This window comes from Misgurnus anguillicaudatus, chromosome 15, assembly GCF_027580225.2.
Source record: "Misgurnus anguillicaudatus chromosome 15, ASM2758022v2, whole genome shotgun sequence".
NCBI lineage: Eukaryota > Metazoa > Chordata > Actinopteri > Cypriniformes > Cobitidae > Misgurnus > Misgurnus anguillicaudatus.
The window spans coordinates 22,267,223-22,290,884 of NC_073351.2; the positions used below are offsets into that span (position 1 = coordinate 22,267,223).

General features: G+C 37.9%; 1 protein-coding gene across 2 annotated transcripts in view; it reads right to left on the reverse strand.

The window, feature by feature from the left end:
- The window catches only part of necab2 (N-terminal EF-hand calcium binding protein 2), a 96,039-nt gene extending 73,613 nt beyond the window's left edge, over positions 1–22,426 (reverse strand). Inside the window, exons 1-2 of one of the 2 annotated variants that reach the window (XM_055174725.2) lie at positions 22,083–22,426; positions 12,696–12,720 (exon numbers count right to left, since the gene is read on the reverse strand). In XM_055174725.2, coding sequence (XP_055030700.1) covers positions 12,696–12,720; positions 22,083–22,400 — 343 coding nt within the window. In that variant the 5' untranslated portion in view covers positions 22,401–22,426. The remainder of the gene's footprint in view (positions 1–12,695; positions 12,721–22,082) is intronic. The other variant, XM_055174724.2, reaches the window with a different exon arrangement.
- Positions 22,427–23,662: the final 1,236 nt, after the last annotated feature.

The window sequence follows — 23,662 nt, forward strand, 5'->3', positions numbered from 1 at the left end:
ATCCAAAATCTCCACCACAGACAAGTTTTCCCATGAGATCAGGTTGGAAGAACCTACAAAGCACAACACATCTATAATGAATACAGTAGTGCACCATATATACAACAAAGCCTGTCCCCATGCACCTCAACCAATCACAAGATCTATTTGAAAACCTACTGAGCTAGCTTGAGGCAGTGCATTCTGGGTTTGCCTTTTAAGTAAAGCATACATACAATAATGCCTAATGATTTGGGTAAAACAAGGAACGGAGCAATAATGATTGCTAAGGCACTAGTTACCAAGCACCATTCATTTCACCATGCCTATGAAAGCACACAATCCCTATGGATCTCATCTCACTCCTGCGGTTGTGCGAGCAAACTGATGATGCTGTCAGGATTCTGTCCATTGTCTCCTGGCAGGATGCACCATAGTGTTACAATTGGCAGTTCCCTAGTGAAATAACTGCTAAAAATGATAGCTAACAATCTGCTCTTGCAGAAATCTTTTAGGTGCAGACAATAATATTACAACTGTGTGAGGTAATTCCAATGCATGTATTGTGTGTGAAGAAGACTGATAGCAGAGGAAACATTGCTTTAGTAGGCATTTTTGTGACCCTCTCTGTGAAAATGCTAAAGGAATTTTTCTCTGATTTCCTATTTCTCATACCGTACATAAAATCATCCTACATAATGTAGAGATTATTCTGTGAAAATGTAACTTACCTGATATCTTTAATAAGGGAAATTTGATGCAAACTTGTATGCCCCTTATCTCATTTTTAGATTATAGGACTTCACAGATTTCACAGACAGGCACACGTTTGGCTTTTCAATCAATCTTCTACAGAAAAAAAAGTTATACTGTATGCCTTTGAGAATTAAAATGGAGTTAGACTTCATTATAAGTGCAGGCCATTAAAATTGCTAACATAAAGATGCTCAATGAAAGTACCACAGTGTAATAGCCTATTTGTTTGTAATGTGGCTTTTAGTAAATAAACAGGATAGACTTCCATAATGCTCATCATAACATAAGCCTGAGACAGCTAGCATACCACATCATCTCCCCGTCATACAGCCCAGTTTAGCCAAAGCGTGGGCAGGCAGGTCAACAAGGTGATCTCCCCCGAGTCTGCACTAACATCAAAAAACAATGAATCTCTGAGTCTAGAATCCAATCGACCTTTGCTCATAATGCCTTGAGACACCCTTTGAAACACAGGAAACCCCTAAAAATAATGTTGCCGAATTTCCCATCTGCAATGGAGTTCAGTGCTTTCATTCCCATTAGGGAGCGACTTTCTTTTGATGTGGCAGTGCATGTTTGGGTAGACTTAGAAATAGGAGGATACAGTCTCAACAGTGCAGTAACACTGACAGCTTTTTAGTTTATGATTAATAATGACACCTCAGCGTGTGCTTATCCTGTTTTGATCGGTTAAATTAAAGACTTTCAGCATTTCTTTTTATTTATATATGATAGAACTAAAAATTAATTGGACAGATTTAAAAAAAAATAAGTCAAAATTTGTGACAAACTTAATTACTCTGACATTAGTGCCAAAGACATGTCGAAGAAAAAAAAGAGAGCCAGCGTGGGGTGGAGGTGGATGGCAAAACAATTGAAGAATGGGAACAAACCCAAATCTCTTAGCTGGAGGTCTGGTGTATTTTTAATTAATTAGAATCTCCTGGGATGAAACAGTATAACTTGAACAGACCTGCGGGAACCAAACACATTTAAAATAGTTGAAAAAAATATTCCCTGCAGTCATCACTCAGTGTTGCACTTTTGCAACTTCAAAAAAGAAAAAGTTCCTCTCTGAATTGGTCCTAGTATATTGGCAACACTGTTAAAATGCGTGAAAACTTCAAAAACTCTGAGTTGATTGGGACAAAACTAAAATCCACACTAAGTGGTTTGTAAATAAAGCATGAGACAGCCATTATTTGCATTAAAGAAATAGTTCATCCAAAAATGAAAATAATGTCATTAATAACTCACCCTCATGTCGCTCCAAACTTGTAAGACCCCCGTTCATCTTCGGAACACAGTTTAGGATTTTTTATATTTAGTCCGAGAGCTTGTTGACCCTTCATTAAAAATCTACGTACAGTATACTGTCCATGTCCAGAAAGGTAATAAAAACATCATCAAAGTAGTCCATGTGACATCAGTGGGTCAATTAGAATGTGTTAAAGCATCAAAAATACATTTTGGTCCAAAAATAACAAAAATTACGATTTTATTCGGCATTCTCTTCTCTTCCGCGTTTGTTGAGAAGTGCATGCGCGAGATTAAAGTCATCTGACTGCAGTGACGCGAATGACGTGTTATCCTAAGACATGTTTGCGAAGTTTTTTTTTCAAACTTACAGTGTGCGTCTCCCTCAGACTGTAAACGAAGCCCGGGAGCACAAAAAAAACAACAACAGCTGGGGCGCACCAGATAACACGTCAGCTGCGTCTTAAGTCATCCGCGTCACTGCAGTCAGATGACTTTAGTCTCACGCATGTGCTTCACAACAGACGCGGAAGAGAAGACAATGTTGAATAAAGTCGTAATTTTTGTTATTTTTGGACCAAAATGTATTTTCAAATGCTTCAACACATTCTAACTGACCCACTGATGTCACATGGACTACTTTGATGGTGTTTTTATTGCCTTTCTGGACAGTGTACCGTACGTAGATTTTCAATGAAGGGTCAACAAGCTCTCAGACTAAAACATCTTAAACTGTGTTCCGAAGATGAATGGAGGTCTTACGAGTTTGGAACGACATGAGTGTGAGTCATTAATCAGTATTATATCGGATCAGTTTTAAAAAGTAAATTCTTAATTTTACGCAAAATTCGATATCTGCCGTGTTATTCTGTCATCTTTTCACCCTTTTTCCAAACCGTGACAAATACCAGTCGTTCTCTGCAGAATGCAATAAATCCACTTAAACAATCACAGCGCACCAATCCGCGCATTGTAAATAATAAGAGCGGCGCTTTGAATACACACAGAATCCTAGTTTTCCTCATCTACTTTGTACTTCATGATCAACAAAAAAAAGAAAAAATACTTTATAACATTGAAGAAACGTAAGCCATCAAAATCGAATAATTTACTCGAGCGGATGAAAAATGCCGTCTTTTGCTTGTTCTCACATGACAGCATCAAGCTTCTGTCATGCTAACACATTGACCCCCGGGATCTTATGAAAAACTTTTCATTATTTTACGCGAAGTCAATGAAAATTGAGCAGGATTTAAACATTTTACAGCTGATCGCTGTCAAAAAAGTTCAGTGACAACGTCTCAAGGATGACAGCAGTGTTCTTAATATGACAAAGTAAGTGTTTTGGTTAATGCCATTAATGTTTATTTTTTAATCAGTGAATACCACCAGTAAACTAAATGAATATAACATGGCAAAGATAAATGCACATTTATATATTGATTCAATAGATTTATAGCATTTTGAAAAAAAAACCTTTTCATTGATTTATTGCATTTTGCGGAAAAAACGTTTTTATAATAAATCTTTGAAAATCAAATGAAGTTTTTATGTTATTATAACCTAAAGATGCTATGTGAAAGTTTGTAACAGAAAATAGTGGTTTTCATCTTGTCACTTTTTTGGAATAGAAAACACGTTTTTACTGAAATTAGTCTAAATGGATTTATTGCGTTTTGGAACCAAACTCTTCATATGTACCTCGGGGCTGTACAGTAAGGTCCTATATGTACCATTAAAAACAGATATGCATACATTTGGTACCACTATGTTCTTCTGAGGTACTAATATGAACTCTTTAGGTCAAAAGCTGTACTGTAGAGTACTGCCTCAGTGACAGCTGGGTACATAATTTGACCATTTTTCTGACAGTGTAGGTGTAACTACTGCCTACTATTGACCACTGTGAGAACTGCCACAGCGAAGAACATGCATGGGCTCAGGATATTCATTTATCTTACAGATCCAGTTTTAAGACAGCTGCTAGTTGGCATCAGCGTGAGTTTTGCTATTCAGAGGGTGATTTTTAAAGCCGACATCTCACCAGAAGACCCAGTGAGACTTTAATTAGTATAGAGGGGATAAGACAGGCCTTATATCTCAGACCAGCTTCATCAAAACGAGTTCACCCTGAGGAACAGAGCTGGCGTTTTCCTAGTGTTCTGTAAATGCATACAAAAATGAGTAAAGCCGGCAAGGTGTCAACTTTGAAGAATTTTAACCATGTTTACACCCGCCTGTGGGTTACATCAGAATTATTATGATATCGACTTTGGCACATTCATTTGTCCAACTGAGACTTTTGGAGACTGGGTCACAGAGTTTAAAATCCATCAGGTAACCAAATGACCTGTTACTATTATGAAACTGTATTACAAATCACAAATTGCTATTGTGATTTAAGCCGCCTCTTGAAGGAATCATTTTATAATGTAATGGGGGCATTGTTTAACCGATTAAAACAGATTAAATTTAACAGATTACATTTCTGAGAGATTGGGAACAAACGGTGCATTATATAGGTGGCGGAAAATAGTGTTTTAAAATATTAGTGTTTTACTTCTTGGTTACACATTTCAAGGATTTCCATTATATATTTAAGATCACTGAATCAAGATACGCTATTCTGTCATTTTTCCTAAACTTTTTCCTCTATATTATTATACATGTGCAATAAAGTATTGCACAAAACAACAAGTCCACCAAAGAATGAATGAGAAACTATCAAAATAAATAACACAGCGAACTGAAATATCATGTCAGATATTGGTATATCACATTACCGGTATGCACAACACACAACCTTAACTATAAAAATCTATAGATAATCATAACTATAACTAATTCTATTATGAGTCAATACACCCACTGGAGCATCAACAGCAATAATAAGCTCCATCCAAGAAGCTTCTGGGTGTATGTAGGTATAAACAGAAGAGCACAGGCTGCTTCTTGACAGCTTTTTGCCATGGCAACACAAACCTATACGTATATAGCACCGTATGTGCTTGTGTGCATGCTTGTGTGCTGAAAGTAATAAAGGTGATGGATTAAGAAAAAATGATTTTGATCCCATATGCATAATACCATCTTCATGTGTGTATGAGACACAATCTTTATGGTATTTGGCACATATACATGTTCTCAGTTTATCTTTAGATACTTTCACTAAGATAAATGCCCCTCTCTGCCAAAGCTTGAACCAGCATAGGTGTGCATTTCTTGTTTAGCAGAATGTCAAAAATGTCATTGCACAGGAGGCTAAATAATAAATAACCCTGGCCACTGTATAGGGCAGGGAAACAAGGACAGGCAGTCCAGAAAAAACAACACACAATTTATGCTCCACTGCCCAAAAGCATGTATGTTTCATTCTGTGCCAGTTCAACAGGCAAACATAGCCACTATCCTTATACAGAAAGACAAATATCATGGATACATTGTTACAAATAGCAATATTAACTCTGTTTATCCTGACATTCAACTGTTCAGGAGTGAAACTGTTATTTTCCACAGAGGTAAATTAAATATAACGCTCTAAAATGAATTAAAAGTCAACTTTGTTAGGTAAGCGAGTCTGGCTTGTAACTCGAGAGTTTCTGGTTCGGGTCTCACAGCCGGTGGATTGTGACTGTGGTGCTCTTGAGCAAGGCACCTTACCTTAATTACTCCCCAGGTGCTGGGATAGCTGCCCACTGCTTTGTGTGTGTGTGTGTGTGTGTGTGTGTGTGTGTGTTAATGACTTGCAGTGCGTGTGTTCACTACTCACTGGGATGGGTTAAATGCAGAGGTCACATTTCGAGTATGTGTTGCATATTTGACAAGCTTGTCACTTTCACTTCACTTAATGTGTAGATAATATTACTGTAAGTACATTGAGACTGAGAGTTTCTCATTCTTTCTCTATCATGGATCATACTGAGGTACTGTATTGTGGTGACAGAAGTTTACAGCTGCTTGGAACAACAGTAGACTGCATTCATTTACTATGGTTTCCATCCAAACGTGAAGCAAATATTTTCAAAAGTTGCAAAAAAATGAATTAAACGAATCACAACTTTTAATTTTCTGTCGGTCTTAGAACACGTTGTAACTACAGAAGAGGAGTCAACTTTTAAATAGGAAAATATCGAAACTCTTTGGTTATTTTTGAGCATGATGCTAATGGTCTAATCAGATTCAATGGATTGTGCTAAGCTATGCTAAAAGTGGTAACGCCAGACCCGGAGATCAGCTGAATGAATTCCAAAACGGTAAAAAATCTAATGTTTAACTCTAGGGGAGCTGGAAAAGTAGTATATTTTCAAAAAAATTTGAGTGTCCAGGGTTGGAAAGGGGTGGGAGGGTGATTAGAACACTTTTTGTATACTGAATTGAAGCTGTAAGTTATTCTTGTGAAAATAAAAAGTGGAGTGTCCTTTTAAGTCGCGCTGCTGTGACGCAATTGGTCTTAGAATACGTCCTCAAAAGGTCGCAGCTTTCGAAATGGGACACAGCTGGAGACAGGACTGCACTCTTAGAAAGGATGAGTTAATTGTTTACACATCTTTGGGCGTTAAGCTTTTAACACATTATGTATCATTTTGTGTTGATTTTGTGTTAAAATATAACATAAGTTGTGTTAAAAGTAACATAAAATGTGTTGTTTCAATAATAACACAGAGATAGGTGGATTCTGGGACAACGCATTTAGTGTGTTGTCCCAGAATCAACACTAATGTGTTGTTTTTAACACATTCGTTCTAAGAGTGTGCATGTATTCATGATGAGGTAAGTTATTTATTTATTATTAGCAGTGCAGCTTGTAATTGCCAAACTAAATGCTGTGCAAATAAAATAAAATGCAGCATTTTTATTCAGACACTAGCAGCAAGGGCATTAAGATGACGTTGATCCTCATACATGGTGAAGAAAACTTCAGCAGAAACTGCTAGACGATCAGTCTAGTGGGTTTAATGTTTGCTATGTCAGAATTTATTCGACAAACGCGTTTCCATCTCCCATTATTCCGATTTATCTCTTTTTCGCACAAGTCAAAAACTACCTCAAGTGAACGTATAAACTTTTTTGCGAATTAAAATTTTTTATTCGAAATTTGTCCTTTCCATCACTCGTTTCTTATGCCGATACTTCAAAATGCGCATAAAATTATGATGGAAACATGGCTATTGTCTCCTGCATGTTTGTGCACCTCTCACCCTCGATCAAGGTCAGAGCAAGCGTCCTCTTTTTAAAGTTTCTGCTAATATGACAGTAAACCGCTTCTCAAAGTTTCAAGAGCCCTCTTACTTAACTCGTCAATTAAGAAAAAAACGCTTCCCTGACAATGACGAGTATTTCCGGCTTTCTGCAATACCACTATTATACACTAGGTGGCTCTTTCACAACTTATATTGTATTCTGTATTCTGTTGATTCTGTGGTTGCCTAGCAACATAAAAAAACGCAATGCACTGCTCTTTTCTGAAGTTAATTTAATAAACGCAGTGTGCTGTGCCTCGCGTTTCTAAGTATTAACCATGATCCGCCCCTAACACTCCTATAAATAAAGGTTCCTCAAAGGTTCTTGGTTGGGCTTTTTCAAAGCCCTTTTAAGGAAGTCGCTTCACTCCGCCAAAATATTTGCAACACCTCCCAGGTCTTGTTAGAACAAGACAAAACAGACCTGTCAATTCTGCGCATGCGCAAAGTCTCTCTCCCAGAGGATTCTGATTGACAATTGGCTCTTTATACAGGGAGGCGGGACAAGAGGGACCATTCTGACTGTATGTATTACTAGGGCTGTGACGGTAGCAATTTTTTACCATCGCAAAGACAATTCACCGCGGTGGTTATAGATTGTGTGTGTGGGAGGGGGTGCTGGCAGGTGCATATGTGCACGCACACATTGATGCATATAGGTCTTATATATAATGCATACATATATTTCTAAATATAAAAATGTAGAGGATCAGATATACAGTTCTTATCAAACGTGCATGTTACAAAGAGTCAAATTCTTTCCCCCGCCGGTGGGTGCTTGTCACAACGTCAAGCAATGCTTGCTTACCAACGAAAGACGCTCTGGAGTGCCCACATGCTTTCCCACCGCGTGTCAAAACCATCATAGCCCTAGTGATTACAACTATTCATATCACTACTAATGACGCATCTTGTTATTATTGAACATCTTTGGCTGTATAGCTCCATTAAGAACTTGTCACATCCAGTTTTGTAGTGAAAAAAGGTTCTAAAAATAAAAAAGTTGGATAGATTGTGCCCTCCAACCCCCCGGTGGGTCACGTGACTAAAACAATCAATTGACCCTTTTCTGCTCATCCACAAAAACAAGCAAAGCACAGTAAAATATCAAAGAGAATCATGTAATGAGCTTCTATTGATCCAAAATGCAAACAACGTGTGTTGGCGTTCCTGGTGGCAATGACTTCAGAACTGACCCCTGGAGAATTCAGGTACATGTGGTGTCCAAAAGGCCCTTATTAATGAGCGTAAACAGGATTTGTGTGTTACACAAAAAAAGCCAGAAGCAAGCCTATAGTAAAAAAAACTCTACAATAAGCAAACACTACCATCCTCTGAGCCATAAATATATAACATTACATAACAAAGTCCAGTATAAAAATAAATATACAAGAATTTCTGGAAGAGTATCACCACGACGAAAATATGTAACTGAGAACGAAACATTATTTGCCCATCTCTTGATTTTTGTTCACAGCTTTAATGATTCATAAGATCTGGAGCAGGAAAGCCTTTCTGCTGTCATGCTGCGAGGGAGATAGCTGTCATATTTATTGTCAGCGAGGACAAACACATAAACACTCATTTAATGTCAGTGAGAAGCCATGAATCTAAAGTTGGGGACTAGAGAGGAAAAATGCATGTGTTTGTATATGTATATGAAAGTCACACTTATTTTAAAGGAATAGTCTACTCATTTTCAATATTAAAATATGTTATTACCTTAACTAAGAATTGTTGATACATCCCTCTATCATCTGTGTGCGTGCACGTAAGCGCTGGAGCGCGCTGCGACGCTTCGATAGCATTTAGCTTAGCCCCATTCATTCAATGGTACCATTTAGAGATAAAGTTAGAAGTGACCAAACACATCAACGTTTTTCCTATTTAAGATGAGTAGTTATGCGAGCAATAAATAAAACGTAGCGCTTTTCTAAGCGGATTTAAAAGAGGAACTATATTGTAAGGCGTAATAGCACTTTTGGGAGTACTTCGACTCGCCTGAAAAGTCCGCTCCCCTTCTCCCTCTCATAATGGGAGAGGGAGGGTGTTACTGCGCCGAGTCGAAGTACTCCCAAAAGTGCTATTACGCCATAAAATATAGTTCCTCTTTTAAATCCGCTTAGAAAAGCGCTACGTTTTATTTTGTACCACCAAACTTGCTCATATAACTACTCGTCTTAAATAGGAAAAACGTTGATGTGTTTGGTCACTTCTAACTTTATCTCTAAATGGTACCATTGAATGAATGGGGCTAAGCTAAATGCTATCGAAGCGTCGCAGCGCGCTCCAGCGCTTACGTGCACGCACACAGATGATAGAGGGATGTATCAACAATTCTTAGTTAAGGTAATAACATATTTTAATATTGAAAATGAGTAGACTATTCCTTTAATAAATATTATACATTTTTATATAAAATGTCACTCATCTTTCTTTAAATTTTATTGTATTTATTTACCTCTTTGCCTTTTAAATATCTGCATTATTTATAGTGACAAATATTTGAGTCCTACAGATAATATATGATTATTAAAGCAGCATGACAAACAATTAGCCACATGCCGTCTAAAACAATTTTGGTAGGAATTCCCAAAAGCACTTCATATAGCCTACCCATATAAATAGATACACACAGCTTTACTGAGACAAGCAAACAACCTCAAATTTTCTCCCTCTCATTTACTACACAACGACACACACAAAAATCCCGCTCTCCCTGCCCTTGCGAGATATCTGGATGTGGGAAATCCTGAACACTGTGCACAGAATTGAAAACAGCTACGAGCAGTAATTAAATTTCCATTAGCGCTCACTTGTCTGTCATTACAGGTACATCTCTCCCTTCTCTAAAAGCTGTGATATATTTAGTACGGCGAGCTGCAGATGCAGATCAGGTGATGGGTCACGCAGGTCTCCGCCACACCGCTCTCATGTCAACAGCCTGGGCGGATGCATGGTCCAGGTAATCAAAAAGCAGGAGGCAGAGCCTGGCAGACCGAGACTGTGTAAAAGCTCTTGGGCCAAAAGTGCATGTCATTTCCTCTGTACAACACACACTAATGATTCTTTCAGCCTGCTGCAAATGCATGATGTAACCAATCACTCCTCCTGTATAAAAGCAATGCAATGGGTTGACATGACACTCAGGGTGTTGTATGCTCTCAGTGTGTGATGGTTTTAGTCTGATGCAAAATTTGATTCAAGGCGTGCAATGCATCCAGCTTTATTTGAAAAAAAATTCACTTCTACGAGTTAAGCTCTAAAAGCCATAGGCTAATTAAGTTGCTGTGCTTTGTCTCTTGTTAGAGAGTTGTGTGTTTAAAAGCCAAAGTTTTGCAAAATATGGTACCCATCTGCTTGTGGTACCGTGTCAGTCTTGCTTTCTTTCGCAAGTGCTCTCTCTCTTTCTCTCTCATTAATACTCACAAAGCTGTTCTCAGGGGAGTAGTTTAAAAATAACACAAATTGCGCTAGCAACACATCAGATAGCAACTATTGCTTTTAACAAGACGGCCTGTAGCTGGTTTTCTCTCTCGGCTATTTGCATCGACTTAAAGCTTTATTTTAGGTTCATGCAATAGTTTCACAGTATAACTAAAACACAAACTAAAATATAGAAAAGTTTGTATGCATATTTAATCTCAGTCCAAAGATTAATGCTGCAGAACGAATAAAATGGATTACGGTAGATCTAGGTCTGATATTATTGGAAAAGAGCTCAAGACTCAACGGGAACCAAGAAACAAAAATTGTATTAGTCCAAATGGATGAAATGTAATTTCAAATGAAGGGAATATTAAAGCTTCTCATTCATAGATTTTAGCATGTCAAATTATGTATTTTCCTACGGACACACAGAATTTGAATATGGATAAAGACACGCATTTGCATAATGAGGCTAATCTAAAATCAATTAGCAAATGGCTTTGCCATTTTTGTTGCATGTTAAATAGCATTACAGTAAAGTGTACAGATGCATTTTCCATTCCTTTTCATAAAATATTTCTTCTCTCTTTTCAGCTATTGGTAGGTGAGGACAAAGATTGTGAAGATGTTAAAAGCTATAATAGTGCAGAGTAACAAAAATGTGTTACTCTGACAAACATTAATTCGATTTCTGCGAATAAGCAAATATTTCACTCCTAGATAATATGATTATTAAAGGAAGACACCACTGTTTTTCAATATTTTACTATGTTTTTACATCGACTTAGACAAATTAATACATTCCTCTCTTTATTCAATGCGTGCACTTTATCTTTGTACAGTGTGTTGTGAATGTGTTAGCATTTAGCCTAGCCCCATTCATTCCTTAGGATCCAAACAGGGATACATTTAGAAGCCACCAACACTTCCATGTTTTCCCTATTTAAAGACTGTTACATGAGTAGTTACACGAGTTAGTATGGTGGCACAAAATAAAACTTTTGTTTGGAGCCATAGAAATGAATGGGGCTAGGCTAAATGCTAACACATTCACGAAACGCTGTACAAAGATTAAAAGTGCACGCATTGAAAAAAGATAGGTATGTATTAATTTATCCAAGTTAAGGTAAGAACATAGTAAAATATAAAAAAAAACGGTTTCCTTTAAAGCAGCAAGCATGACAAACAGTTAGCCAATTTTTGTAGGAATTACCTAAAGCACTTCATATGAACTGTAAGGGTAACAGCCCCTTTCGCATGTGACTAGACAACTGATAAAAAACAATAGTGCATATAGATTGTCAGAGCATTGGTATTGGCTTAAATCAGACTTCTTAAGTCCTAACATCATACAGTATGTACTTTATTCACACAGGCATCAACATTTCTCATTTCTCTGAAATGTTTCCTAAATGCATGAGCGTCGGAAGCAAAAAAAATAATAATGTTACAAAATAATGTGGGTGGTCCAAAGCATTTACTGCAATAGATGCCATTTTCTTGTATTCTGGTGCCTTTTAATTAAACAATTGCTTTTATAGCCTAAAAGCTTTGCTTGCTTACCTTTCGTGCAGTTGGCGTAAGAACTGAAAACACGAAATGGAGTTTAATTTATATGGACTCTTAATGAGCCAAGTGAAATGGATTTGAAAAAGCAGCAGTGTGGAAGTCAAGGCTGTCGCTGAAACGTGGAACAGAGTTTGATTTATTAAGGCATTCCCTAATAAGAAAGTGAAATGGATTTGACTGATGGTGCTCCAACAAGGGAAAATTAGGGGAAAATGAGTGGGTGCTTCATTGGTTTTAAAAAGTGGGTGGGCCTTGTCACACCAACATATAATATATCCGACGCCCATGCCTAAATGGAAAATTACTGTTCAATTTCTGGAGAGGGCTGTATGTGTGAAAGTGACATACCAAAGCAACATGAGCAACAATGTTAGGCTTATCCTTAATCCTTGAGCGAAAAATGGTCATTCAACAAGACAATGAATCATATTTTAATCAGAGATTATAATGTAGTTTCACACTCACCATCCTTATCAGCTCTTCGGAAAATCTGAAACAAAACACACAGAGAAAGGGAGAAATTTATTCATATCAATTATTAAATATATACCAGCGATACCGAGAGGCATCCAGCTGCAGCCCCGCAGACTCACTTCTTGCTAGACACCAGTGGCTGGACACCAGTGGATGGACAGCTGACGTCATTTCCGTAACGTCATTCACTTTTCAAATTTGACGCGCCATGCACATGTCAGTGGTAAGAAAAAATAATAAACTGTCGATGATTTATCGGTCATGTCAGAATTCAAATGCACAAACTAGCTAGACAGTTTTAGGGGGCAGGAATGATGTGTGGTGTGCACAGTGTGCAATAGTTTATTTGGAACTGTTCATGTTTTATTTTCTCTTGAAATCGGACCCCACAACCACCTTACGGGCCTGACTGTTGCATCTTCATTCTGATGGTCAGATTTGTCTAATTTTACTAAGATGTGTGTTATTTCCAATAAATATAGCAAAAACACGAAGTGTTCATTTGATCTGGATTGTTTGGTAAATTGTCTGATCATGTGAATCTACGTATATTTTAAAAACAGTTACATTTTAAAAAAAACCTGTGCTCAATTAACATGTACAAGTCTGTTGTAATGACAAAACGTTATAGTCCATTGATCTAGGCTGAATTTAAGTCACAAAAAATAGTGAAATGATCTGAACAATATATATTTTCAAGGTGGTTCTTGTGAATGCAGTTTGCATGAATTATTGATGTTATAATATTAAGCATATTATTAAGAATTGTTTTATGTAAAGAGATATGATAAAGATCATATTTCAATTTGCACACAGATTTTATATTACATATTTTAAGTCATTAAAGTAAAATTACAATACGGAAAAGACGTGTGCAATTAAGCCTGCAAAGAATGTCTGGTGAAAACCGAAAATAAATATGCTGTCTATCCAGAGGTGAAAAATAAAATAAATATGCTGTCTATCCAGAGGTGAAAAAATAAAATAAATATGCTGTCTATCCAGAGGTAAAAATATGAAATAAAATTGCTGTTCATCCAGCGGTGAAAACGGAAATTAGCCGCGAAACGGAAATTACGTAGGCTGTCTATCCACTGGTGTCCAGCCACTGGTGTCTAGTCGGAGGTGAGTCTGCGGGGCTGCAGCTGGATGCTATTGGCGATACCGGGGTCAAGCCAAACATGGCAAAAAATGATTCATACGTGATGATAGTCATGATTTAAGATCTAAGTTTGCATTAGTTTTATGAAAAAAGGGAATTTTTTGTATCTTGAGACCACTAGGTGGCGCTGTGCCGAAACAATAGAAGTTGTCCCAGGTCATGACTGTGATGACACATACCAAATTTAGTGTAATTACGATAAAGCGATACAGAGATATAGCCTTAAATGACTTGACCACTAGGGGGCGCTGGCTAAAACAATAGATGGTGACTCTGAACATTACTGTAATAACACCCACCAAATTTGGTGTAAATACGATGAAGAGATGCAGAGATATAGCCTCAAATCTTTTTGACCACTAGGGGGCACCAAAATGTTTACAAGTGCTTTCAGAACATGTTGCTGATGAACCATACCAAGTACACTCACATTTAATTCAGCTGCAGTACCCTTGCACATAAGTATGCCAAAAAAACCCAGATGAACCTTATCAGCTACTAATCATAATCTATCACATTAAACATATTCTTTGGTTGAGCAAGCTATAGTAGCCATGTTTAATACTACCCAAAGTATTATTAAACCGTTAAATGAAGCAGGCTGAATCCTTATACCTTATGTAAAAGTTGAATCATTAATGCCTTCATTATACATTGCCATTAATATTTTTAGACATTTACTGCAGCAAAGTAGCAAAGTATGAAGTGGAAAAGATGAATTAAGTAATTAAAAGGCTTTTCTCTGTATGACTCGATGTCAACCATCAGTCATTTAAACCGACTCAAAAAAGCCAATAAAGGAGGAGGTGGATCTATAAACAGACTGATTTCAAAGCAATTTCATGATATATGGAATAGCCATTAATCCTAAGATTGATGTAAGAGGACCAACAGCAGAAATGACAACAATACCTTTTAAGTTTCTTTTTATCATCATCAAAACTGAGCGATTTGTAAGATGCAGATCAATTAGGTTCAGTTAGTAGGAGATTGACTGAGGTACTTATTTCTGAAAGAACAACCTGGTTACATTGACCAATCAGATGTGAAATAAAGCCCTTAAGACTCTTGTAACAGAAGAAAATCCTTACTTGCCCAGTCAATAGAATGTGCCGAGAAGCATTGCTCACTATGGGTAGTCAGTCCATTCACCCTTTACATTTTCCGATAATATTGACTTGATAAATAAACACAATGATACTTAACTGATTGGGAGTGATAGCGTGTTATGAACATCCGATAATCAAAACGTGTACTGACAACTCATTTGATCTGCTACAAAAGAGCGATCACCTTTTGTAGTATAAAGTGATTTTCACTTGGATGAGACAGATGCTTCATTCAATTCTGAGGACTAACTGGGTTCCAGCTGTCAGGATGCTTCACCATCACAAAACAAATTTAAAAGCCACACCAAAGGGATAAATGGACATCGGGCATCCACTGCAAACACCTGCAGTAGAGGACCACCATTTTTCATGGGTTGTGTCTGGTATCAGCAACACTGATGTTTCTTTGTAGTAAAAATTATAACTTAATATTTCAATGTTATTGTTACTTAAAGTCCCTGTGAACCGGAAGTCGCAACCGAACTCCGTGTTGTGACGTATTTCCGAGGAAAACAGAATGTCGCGCGAGGAAAATAGTGGCCGTGGCTTGTGTTTATCACTGTGCTTTGATTGGATATAGAAAAGTAGGTGTTTCATCCAGAAATGGAATTGGCATCAGAATAACAGTTGAAGGGGTGGAGTTAGCTCCCGCCCAATCCGTCTAACTGATATCATCAGAAAATGTTCGCACACAAGAGGGCAGAAGTACATTTTCAGATTTTGATTAAAGTTTATGAGGACACATGAATTAAAAAAAAAGTTGTCAGTTTTGATTTCATTGGAACATTAATGTTTAATGTTAATAAAGTAAAATTACTTTAGTGCCTTTGAAGCAAAGAAGAAATTAGTTCCGCTTTGCAGCGTTAGCTTTAGCGTTAGCTATAGCCGGCATAACCATAGATATGCATAATAAAGGCTAGATGTCTTACGGCGGAGTCTGTAACGTCATCAGCTGGCGGCCATCTTACCACGAGGAGCTCGCTCACTTGTAGCATTGTGTTTTAATTGTGCATGTACTTTTAAATGACCAACATTTGCTCAATTTTTCTGATTTTCAAATGATTCAGTTTCTTACATACGTTATTAAAGGCAGGAATTATCTAAAAAAACTTTTTTACAAATTGGTTTAAACTGTCTTTATATACCAATACATAAGTAAAATGTAAGTACTCTGAAAAAGAGAGTATAAAAATCGAGTGTCTGTAGACCTCTCACCACTGTTTATCACAACTTTATCACTATGAATATAAACAAATAGGATGGCTTTTAGTACTCACTATTAAGCCAGTGTTTTGCATGGAAGAGTTTCCGTGATGAAAGCATTGTTGACTCTGATGAGGACTACACTCCGGAGACAATAGCGCTACCGCATCGTCGAATCGAGGAAAAGCCACGTGATATTTACTCTCGTTTGATTTCTTCATTTATTCCTTTTTTGCCTTCGCTGACTGGAAATGCAGGTACTGTGAGTTCTGAATGCTCTTTCTCTGCCGTACTTTTGCTCTTCCTAGAGTGCCTCGTGCACGTTCAAATCAATCAGGTGTGCGCATGTGTGGGCAGATCCCATAGCAACAGGGGTGGTGCCGTGGTCGCGCGAGAGAGTGATAGGTGCGCAAGCCAATCATTTGTTTCGTCCCGAATGGAAATAATTAGCTGTGTTTAAAACAGTCGTGAAAGGTCTACAGACACTCAAGTTTTATACTCTCTTTTTCAGAGTACTTACATTTTACTTATGTATTGGTATATAAAGACAGTTTACATACCAAACCGTTTGAAAATTGGTAGAAAATTGAGCAAGTTATGGTTATTTAAAAGTACATGCACCACTAAACACAATACTATGGGTGAGCGAGCTCCACGTGGTAAGATGGGCTCCAAATGCGGACGTTCGACTCAATTGGCCAGCAGTGCAGGCGAAACATTTAGCCTTTATTATACATATCTATGGGCATATCTAGGTCTTGTTTAAAAAAATGGTATCAGATCGGTACATGGATTCAAGTCCTCGCCATTTCTGATGCCAATTTTGTGGTATGGTCCGCATTTCTGATACTGGTATCGGAATCGGAACAACCTTAATTTAAACTGCATTCCAACTGTAAACTGTTGGGGTCCAAAAAAGCCTATTAAATAAAAAAAAAATCTTGGAATGTCTTCCACAAAAAACATAGTTTCTTCTCGACTAAACCGATAAAGACAAACAACTTGGGTGACATGGGGGTGAGCAAATTAGCAGAATTTTATTTTTATGAAAGTGGAGTATTCCATGTAGGTGACCCAGTTTGGTTCCACTTCCACCACATATTATAGATCTCCATATGACATGAAAAGAGGACAGCCACCCAAGGTCTAAAGTACAAATGTGAGCTACAAATATACACTCTTTAAAAATAAGATTCTTAAAATGTTCTTCAATGACTCTATAGAGCAGGGGTCTCCAACCCTGCTCCTGGTGAGCTACCATCCTGCTGGTTTTAGCTTCAACCCCAATTAAACACAGCTAAAGCAGCTAATTAAGGTGTTCAGGGTTGCTTAATAATTACAGACAGACATGTTGGGATCTGCAGTACGGTAGCTCACCAGAAGCAGGGTTGGAGACACCTGCTCTAGACGGTTTCAGCAGTAACAACATAAACAAGTGGCTGTCGTGGTCTGCACGTACCTTCCGGTAAAATCCGCTAAGAATAAAAAACAACAAAGTTCTGTAAACAGTTTATTTATATAACAAGCAAAAAACCAACACAAAGATTACCTAGGAAACCAAAACATTTGTTATTTTCAGCGAGGCATTTGTTCAAGAGATCAGTTTAGCAACTAGTCAGACCATTAAAAAAACGAAACCGGAAGTAAGGTTCGGATCCAGACGTGTGTCCCATCAGCCCATGTGCGTCCGATGAAACGGTCTATAGAGGAACTATTTGTGGTTCTTTAAAGAATCATTATTTCATAACTTTTAGGGCTGGTTTTTCCGGACAGGGATTATACTAGTCCTAGACTATAAACTAAATGTAAGAGCTGTCCAAACTGAAAACAACTTGCACTGACATATCTTAAAGGGGGGGTTTAATGGTATTTCAAGCATTCTGACTTATTAACAAAGTTATAGAGTTGTTTCCTCATGCTAAACGTAGGCAAAGTGTCAAAACAGCAGTTGGACGTGTTACAGAGTATTTCTGTGCCGAATGCACTTCGCCAGGGTTCGTACAAGTTTCGGCAAGTTTTTTCGGAAAACCCCGCCCACCCGTCAATCAGCGGGAGATGCTAGAGCTGCTAACAGCTTATCACGCCACTCAGCTTTGTTTAATTTCAAAAGTCAACAATTGCACGAAAGAAGAAGTGTGTTTTTGGATGTAAGGAGAAGAAAGACAGCCTTATGAAAACAATGGATATAGTTTATTATCCGGGGTAGCAGCGGAGTTTTGCGTGTGTGTTTGATGCGCTGGATTTCCCCAACCGGGTCATGACGAGTGGCACGCGAGAGGTAAGACTTCTGTCTTATGTTGCAAATAGTCGCGTGCATATTATATAAATGACACGAACATGTAGTGAATCATAAGTTAAAACAGTGTTGTATAGTGTTGCATGACTCGTACTCGCTCCTCCTGCGAAAGTAACTCCTCCTTCTTCATTTTTTCGTACGTTATCGGAAAGATTCGGTAAAGCTAATCTTTCTTTTATAAATCTGATTAAACTAAAGACTCTTCAGATATATAAAGGATGTCATACTACTCTATAGGTACTCCAGATTAATATCAGAAATGCAGAAACAGCGTGTGTTACGTGAGCTTTAAAATACATCAGTGTTTTTTGTGATGCTTCAAAATGCACACAAGTAATGTTTTTATTAAGATATGTTTGTTAAAACGAGTTATTTTTTATTATCAAACTAAGGCCTAGTCCCGGTTTAAGCTAATCCCTGTCGGAACCACGCCTTATAGTCTAAAGAACCTTTTTTCACTACAAACCTTTTTTGAAACATTAAGGTTCTTTAATGTTAAAGGTTCTTTATAAAACGGCCCGTTCTGGTTCTTCATTCTGATTGGTTGAAACGTGTTCTAAGCCACGATAAAATACTCCAGTAAACCCACGGTTCAGAACGCATTACATAAGTATCACAGCGCCACTGTTGCTGCGTACTGATTTAAGAAAATAAACACCAGAGTGTAATCATATTTTTAATTTTTCTACAATTGCACAATTAATAGTGATATCCAGATAAATGTCAATAAATATTGTTGAGTCATCTCGTCAATAAAGAGAAAACGTTCACTGAGGAGTTTCTAACTTAAATTCATACGTCCGCTATTATCCACTAGATAGCGATCTTACCCAACTTAAACACTGACACATTCACTCAGCACTGAAAACACCGTGTAGTACTGTTCAAGGCTCGGAATCTGATCTCTTACAAAAGTTATTCACAAAAATTTAATTATCTCCACTTTTAGCTGAAAATTTAAAAGGTGATAAGAGAACAAACAAAGGTAGTATGAAACTTTCTGTTCTTTCATTTGATGTATTAAAGAAGATAATTTTTCAGGAAGCCATTTAAACTAAAACTGGGTGGCAACTTAAAGAAAAAACGCTGACGGGGAAAGAGTTAAAGTTAAGCATGCTTCCACGAATATTTGATTATCACTTCAACAGTTGCACAATATAAATGTTAATGTATGAATTAGATGAATGTTGATTTATAAAATAAACACCACAGTCTTTAATCATATTTTTATTGTGTCTTTGCTGCGTCTGTGTTGGTTGGGAACTGCGCTCTGTTTCATTCACACTTGATTCTGAGGAACTACTTTGTTTGGCGGAAGAGTAATATTTGTACTAATATAATTACAACTTATTTGTGTTTTAGTTTATGAAATCCTGCTAACGTTATGCATATGAAGTAACCGTTCTATAAAAGCAATAAGCCCCGCAAAGCAGTGGGGTTACAGTGCATTTTATAGCAGCTAAGGGGGTTTTAGGCACTCCGCCCCTTAGCTGTTATAAAATGCACTGGTAACCCACTGCTTCTTTGGGCTTATTGCTATATTATAGAACCATGCCGCCAAAGAAATCATTCTTCTATGGCATCATGAAGCACATTTTAAGAGCTAAAATTGGAATAACTAGTTATTATTTAAGTCAAATTTAGCCATGTCAATAAGATTGATTCTCCATTGTTTGGCTCAGATCCAGTTCACTGCACAAATGTCAAAACTATTTGTATTTTAAAGTTCAAGTCAATAGCGTGATGAAGTCTTTAGTAAATGTCCTGTGCAGTCAAAAACTAACAGGAAAGCATCTCTCAATTCTCACACAAAAGCATGATTTCTAAGCATAAAGTAAACCTTGTAATTTACTACACAACATTCAAGACTAGTTATAAAACATGAAAAAAAATCAATAGACAGATGCACATTGAATTCAGCTAATTAGTCCCTGGCAAGGTTTGGGATATGATGATGTAAGGAAGAAACACGTAGACTGTGAACTTATGACAGCTTGTTAGTGTTCCTCTTAGTTTCTGCTGTCAGGTTTGGGGAAACCAGGCAGAGAGAACTGACACAGACACACCCTGTAAATCTCTTCATGCTTGTTCGAGACACAGCCAATGAATCGAAAGCTTTCGGAAATAGGTCTTCATAACTAGATCTCGCTTTAATAAAGACTGTTATACAAAAAACTAAAGAAATTGTGGTGAGGCTATCCATGGCTCTTTAGCAATGCATTCCTTTATTTAGGAGAGCAAAGGCTGATCCTGGAACAGCCAGGGCAGTGCAGGTGTAATTTGGTAGAGATAGATTGAGTTAAGTAATGGAATTCTGCCACAAAGCATAGAGAAAAATCAATTCCTTTACAAGCACCTGCGCTCCCATCCAAGTCTCTGTGAGAACTTGTGTAGCCTACACACACACTTACTATATAAAAGATAAATGAACAACACCAGCTCATTATCTACACAATTCTTTCTATATTTATTTACATTTAAACATTTAGCAAATGCTTTTATCCAAAGCGTCTTAAAAAGGCAATACTAATAAATGCAGGTTACACAGCAATTGCTAGAGACCTTACTCGCCGGAAGAAGAGAGAAAAAGAGGGGTTTTATTTAAATTCTGTGAAGTAGGGTACAATTGTGCCTCTAGTCTTTTCTGAATTTCTTAATGAGTTTTTTTCCCATGTTAAATCCTACCTGAGAGTATCTGAACTACTTTCTTATCACTCTAATGTTTTACCCCTACGTCTAAATCTCAAGAGATAAAAATATTTAATTATCCATCACCGATGAACAATACTGAGGCAATATTTGACCTACTTAATCAATAGCCTACCGTTGAGACCGCAGCACAGCATTCAGCCACAAAGCTCAACAGCCACGCGCACGGCAAAAGCGCAATAAATTATTTAGATTTGGGCACGCGCTCTGAGATCCGCCCATAAAATCAGAGAAAAAATTGGTTTATAACCTCACGCTGAGTGGTACTACGGGATACACCATCTCGACTGTTTCCCGCTGTTTATTACGATATAACATCGTGTTTTGACATCATTTTGCAATTAAATAAAGGTTGTAGGCTACTGAAAGCGCAACTGTAGGCTAAAAAAGAAGTCAGTCAGGGAGCGCGGTCGCGCGCTATGTTATCAACTTCCATAAGCTTTTAGTGTACGGTAATATATCATCAGATGGTCTCATATTGAATAAATCATATAGGGTTGCAAAAACAACTGCACGGCATTGGCTATAAAGTTATAGGTCGATGTTACTCTGTTGTAATACAGTAAATGGAAAACTGTAGTAGTATTTTAGCATTTGGCTGGATACGCATATACGCCTATATACATGCAATTATTATAAAAGTCTTCTGATCTCGTTTAAACCCTTGGGGAAATTAACCCTGGTTTGATTATAATAAAAGTGAAGTAAATAATGTTTTTCGAGGAATGATTACAGTTAACGCAAATCTAATGGTTAATTTATGAATAAACTTTGGGTTATTATGGTTTAACTCGAATAAAACTATTTGTTACTATAGTTAAACCAGTGTAAATGTTGAGTAAGGTATCAAACAAAGTTATGTTTTGGTTATAAACACAACAAAAATCGAAAACACCTACATCCAAAATGACAGAGATGCCTTTCCGTGGCTCCGGTGCGAAGAACTGCTCCTGAGCTACGGCCGCCTCCTCCTTCGCATATTCCCGGGTAGAGATGCTCTTGTTGTCGCTCATCTTGGTGACTATCCAGCGGACGAGCCCGTCAATTCCACCGGGCTGAGCGCCGCTGTTTCCGGACTGTGCAGCCGTCGCTATCTCGCTGTCCTGAGCCCCGGGGGTGGGCTGCTCTTTGCTGTCCTGTGCCCGGAGTTTGGCTTGTTCTTTGTGGAGCAGTTTGTGGACACCGTCCCTGCAGTAGCGCGCTGCTTGTTCACACATCCTTTTGCCGCGGAGCGTTCATGCTGCGCGCTATGGGGGCGACCCCTCCCTCTCACGTGACGTCACGCATCTTAAAACTCGCCCCTCCTGTCATCCCTAATTGGAGCAAGTGTAATTCATTTGGTGTGGTTTGAACCAGCATGGGAGAGAGCACATGCTAAACTTTATCAAGAGGTGGTCGAGGTAAATTTTGGGCTATCGGAATTTATCTGAATTGGTTTTACATCTACAGAACTTTAAATTCAGCTAACAATAGAAAGTATCAAAGAAATATGAATGGGTTAAATGGTTATAATGAGAATTATATTGGTTTACTAGGAACTATAATAGGCTTTATGCCCAGCTGCACTACTTCCTGAACATCAGCCAGCTCCTTGTTTCCTGTCTGCCATCATTGGACAAACTGATTAATCCAGGTGTGCCTGACCTCAGTAGTCACAAACAAACTGATTAATCCAGGTGTGCCTGACCTCAGTAGTCACAACAACAATAATCAGACACACTTGGATTGGTCAGTTTGTCCGGTGATGGCGGACAGGGGGCGGGGAGCTGGCTGAAGTTCAGGAGGTGGTGCGGCTGGGCATAAAGCCTATTGTCTCTGTGGGCCTCAGTGGTAATATGTTGGGTTGGTGGGATCATCTGGTGGATGGGAACCAATAGAAAACAAATAAATCCTAATGTAAAAAGTCCTGTAATTATTTTAATGGGACCCTTTGTGGTTCTAATGGTATGGGAACCTTTAGAATTTGTATTGTTTTTCTTTAGCAGGGTTATAAGGTTGTACAAAATCTGCACAAAAACATCTAAAGTGGTTCAAACTACATTAATTTGATAGCTTTAAGTACCACATTAAAATATGTAATTTGGTAAAAAATAACATGATCTAATTCCAACAGCAAACTTTAACCAATGTGAGGTCCATATTGGAGTACAGCTGATGACTTTGTCTTTCTATTTGCTTGTTTAAAAATGCTTTCAGGGTTCCCACACCTTAGTTAACTTCAAATTTAAGGACCTTTCAAGGACTTTCCAGGTCCAATACCCTCAAATTCAAGGACTAAATTTCAAATAAGAGCAAGGTTACATCTTGTTACCTTTTAAGATACATTCTTACAGTTCTCTTTCGAGGGAACTCGTGCTGCGTCACTGCGGTGACACTTTGGGGGCGCATCCAGGGGTAAGTGCGTATGAATGTGTATATCAAATTCAACCAATGGTGAGGCTTAACGACAAAGACAGGGTGACGCGGGAGCCAGGAAGTA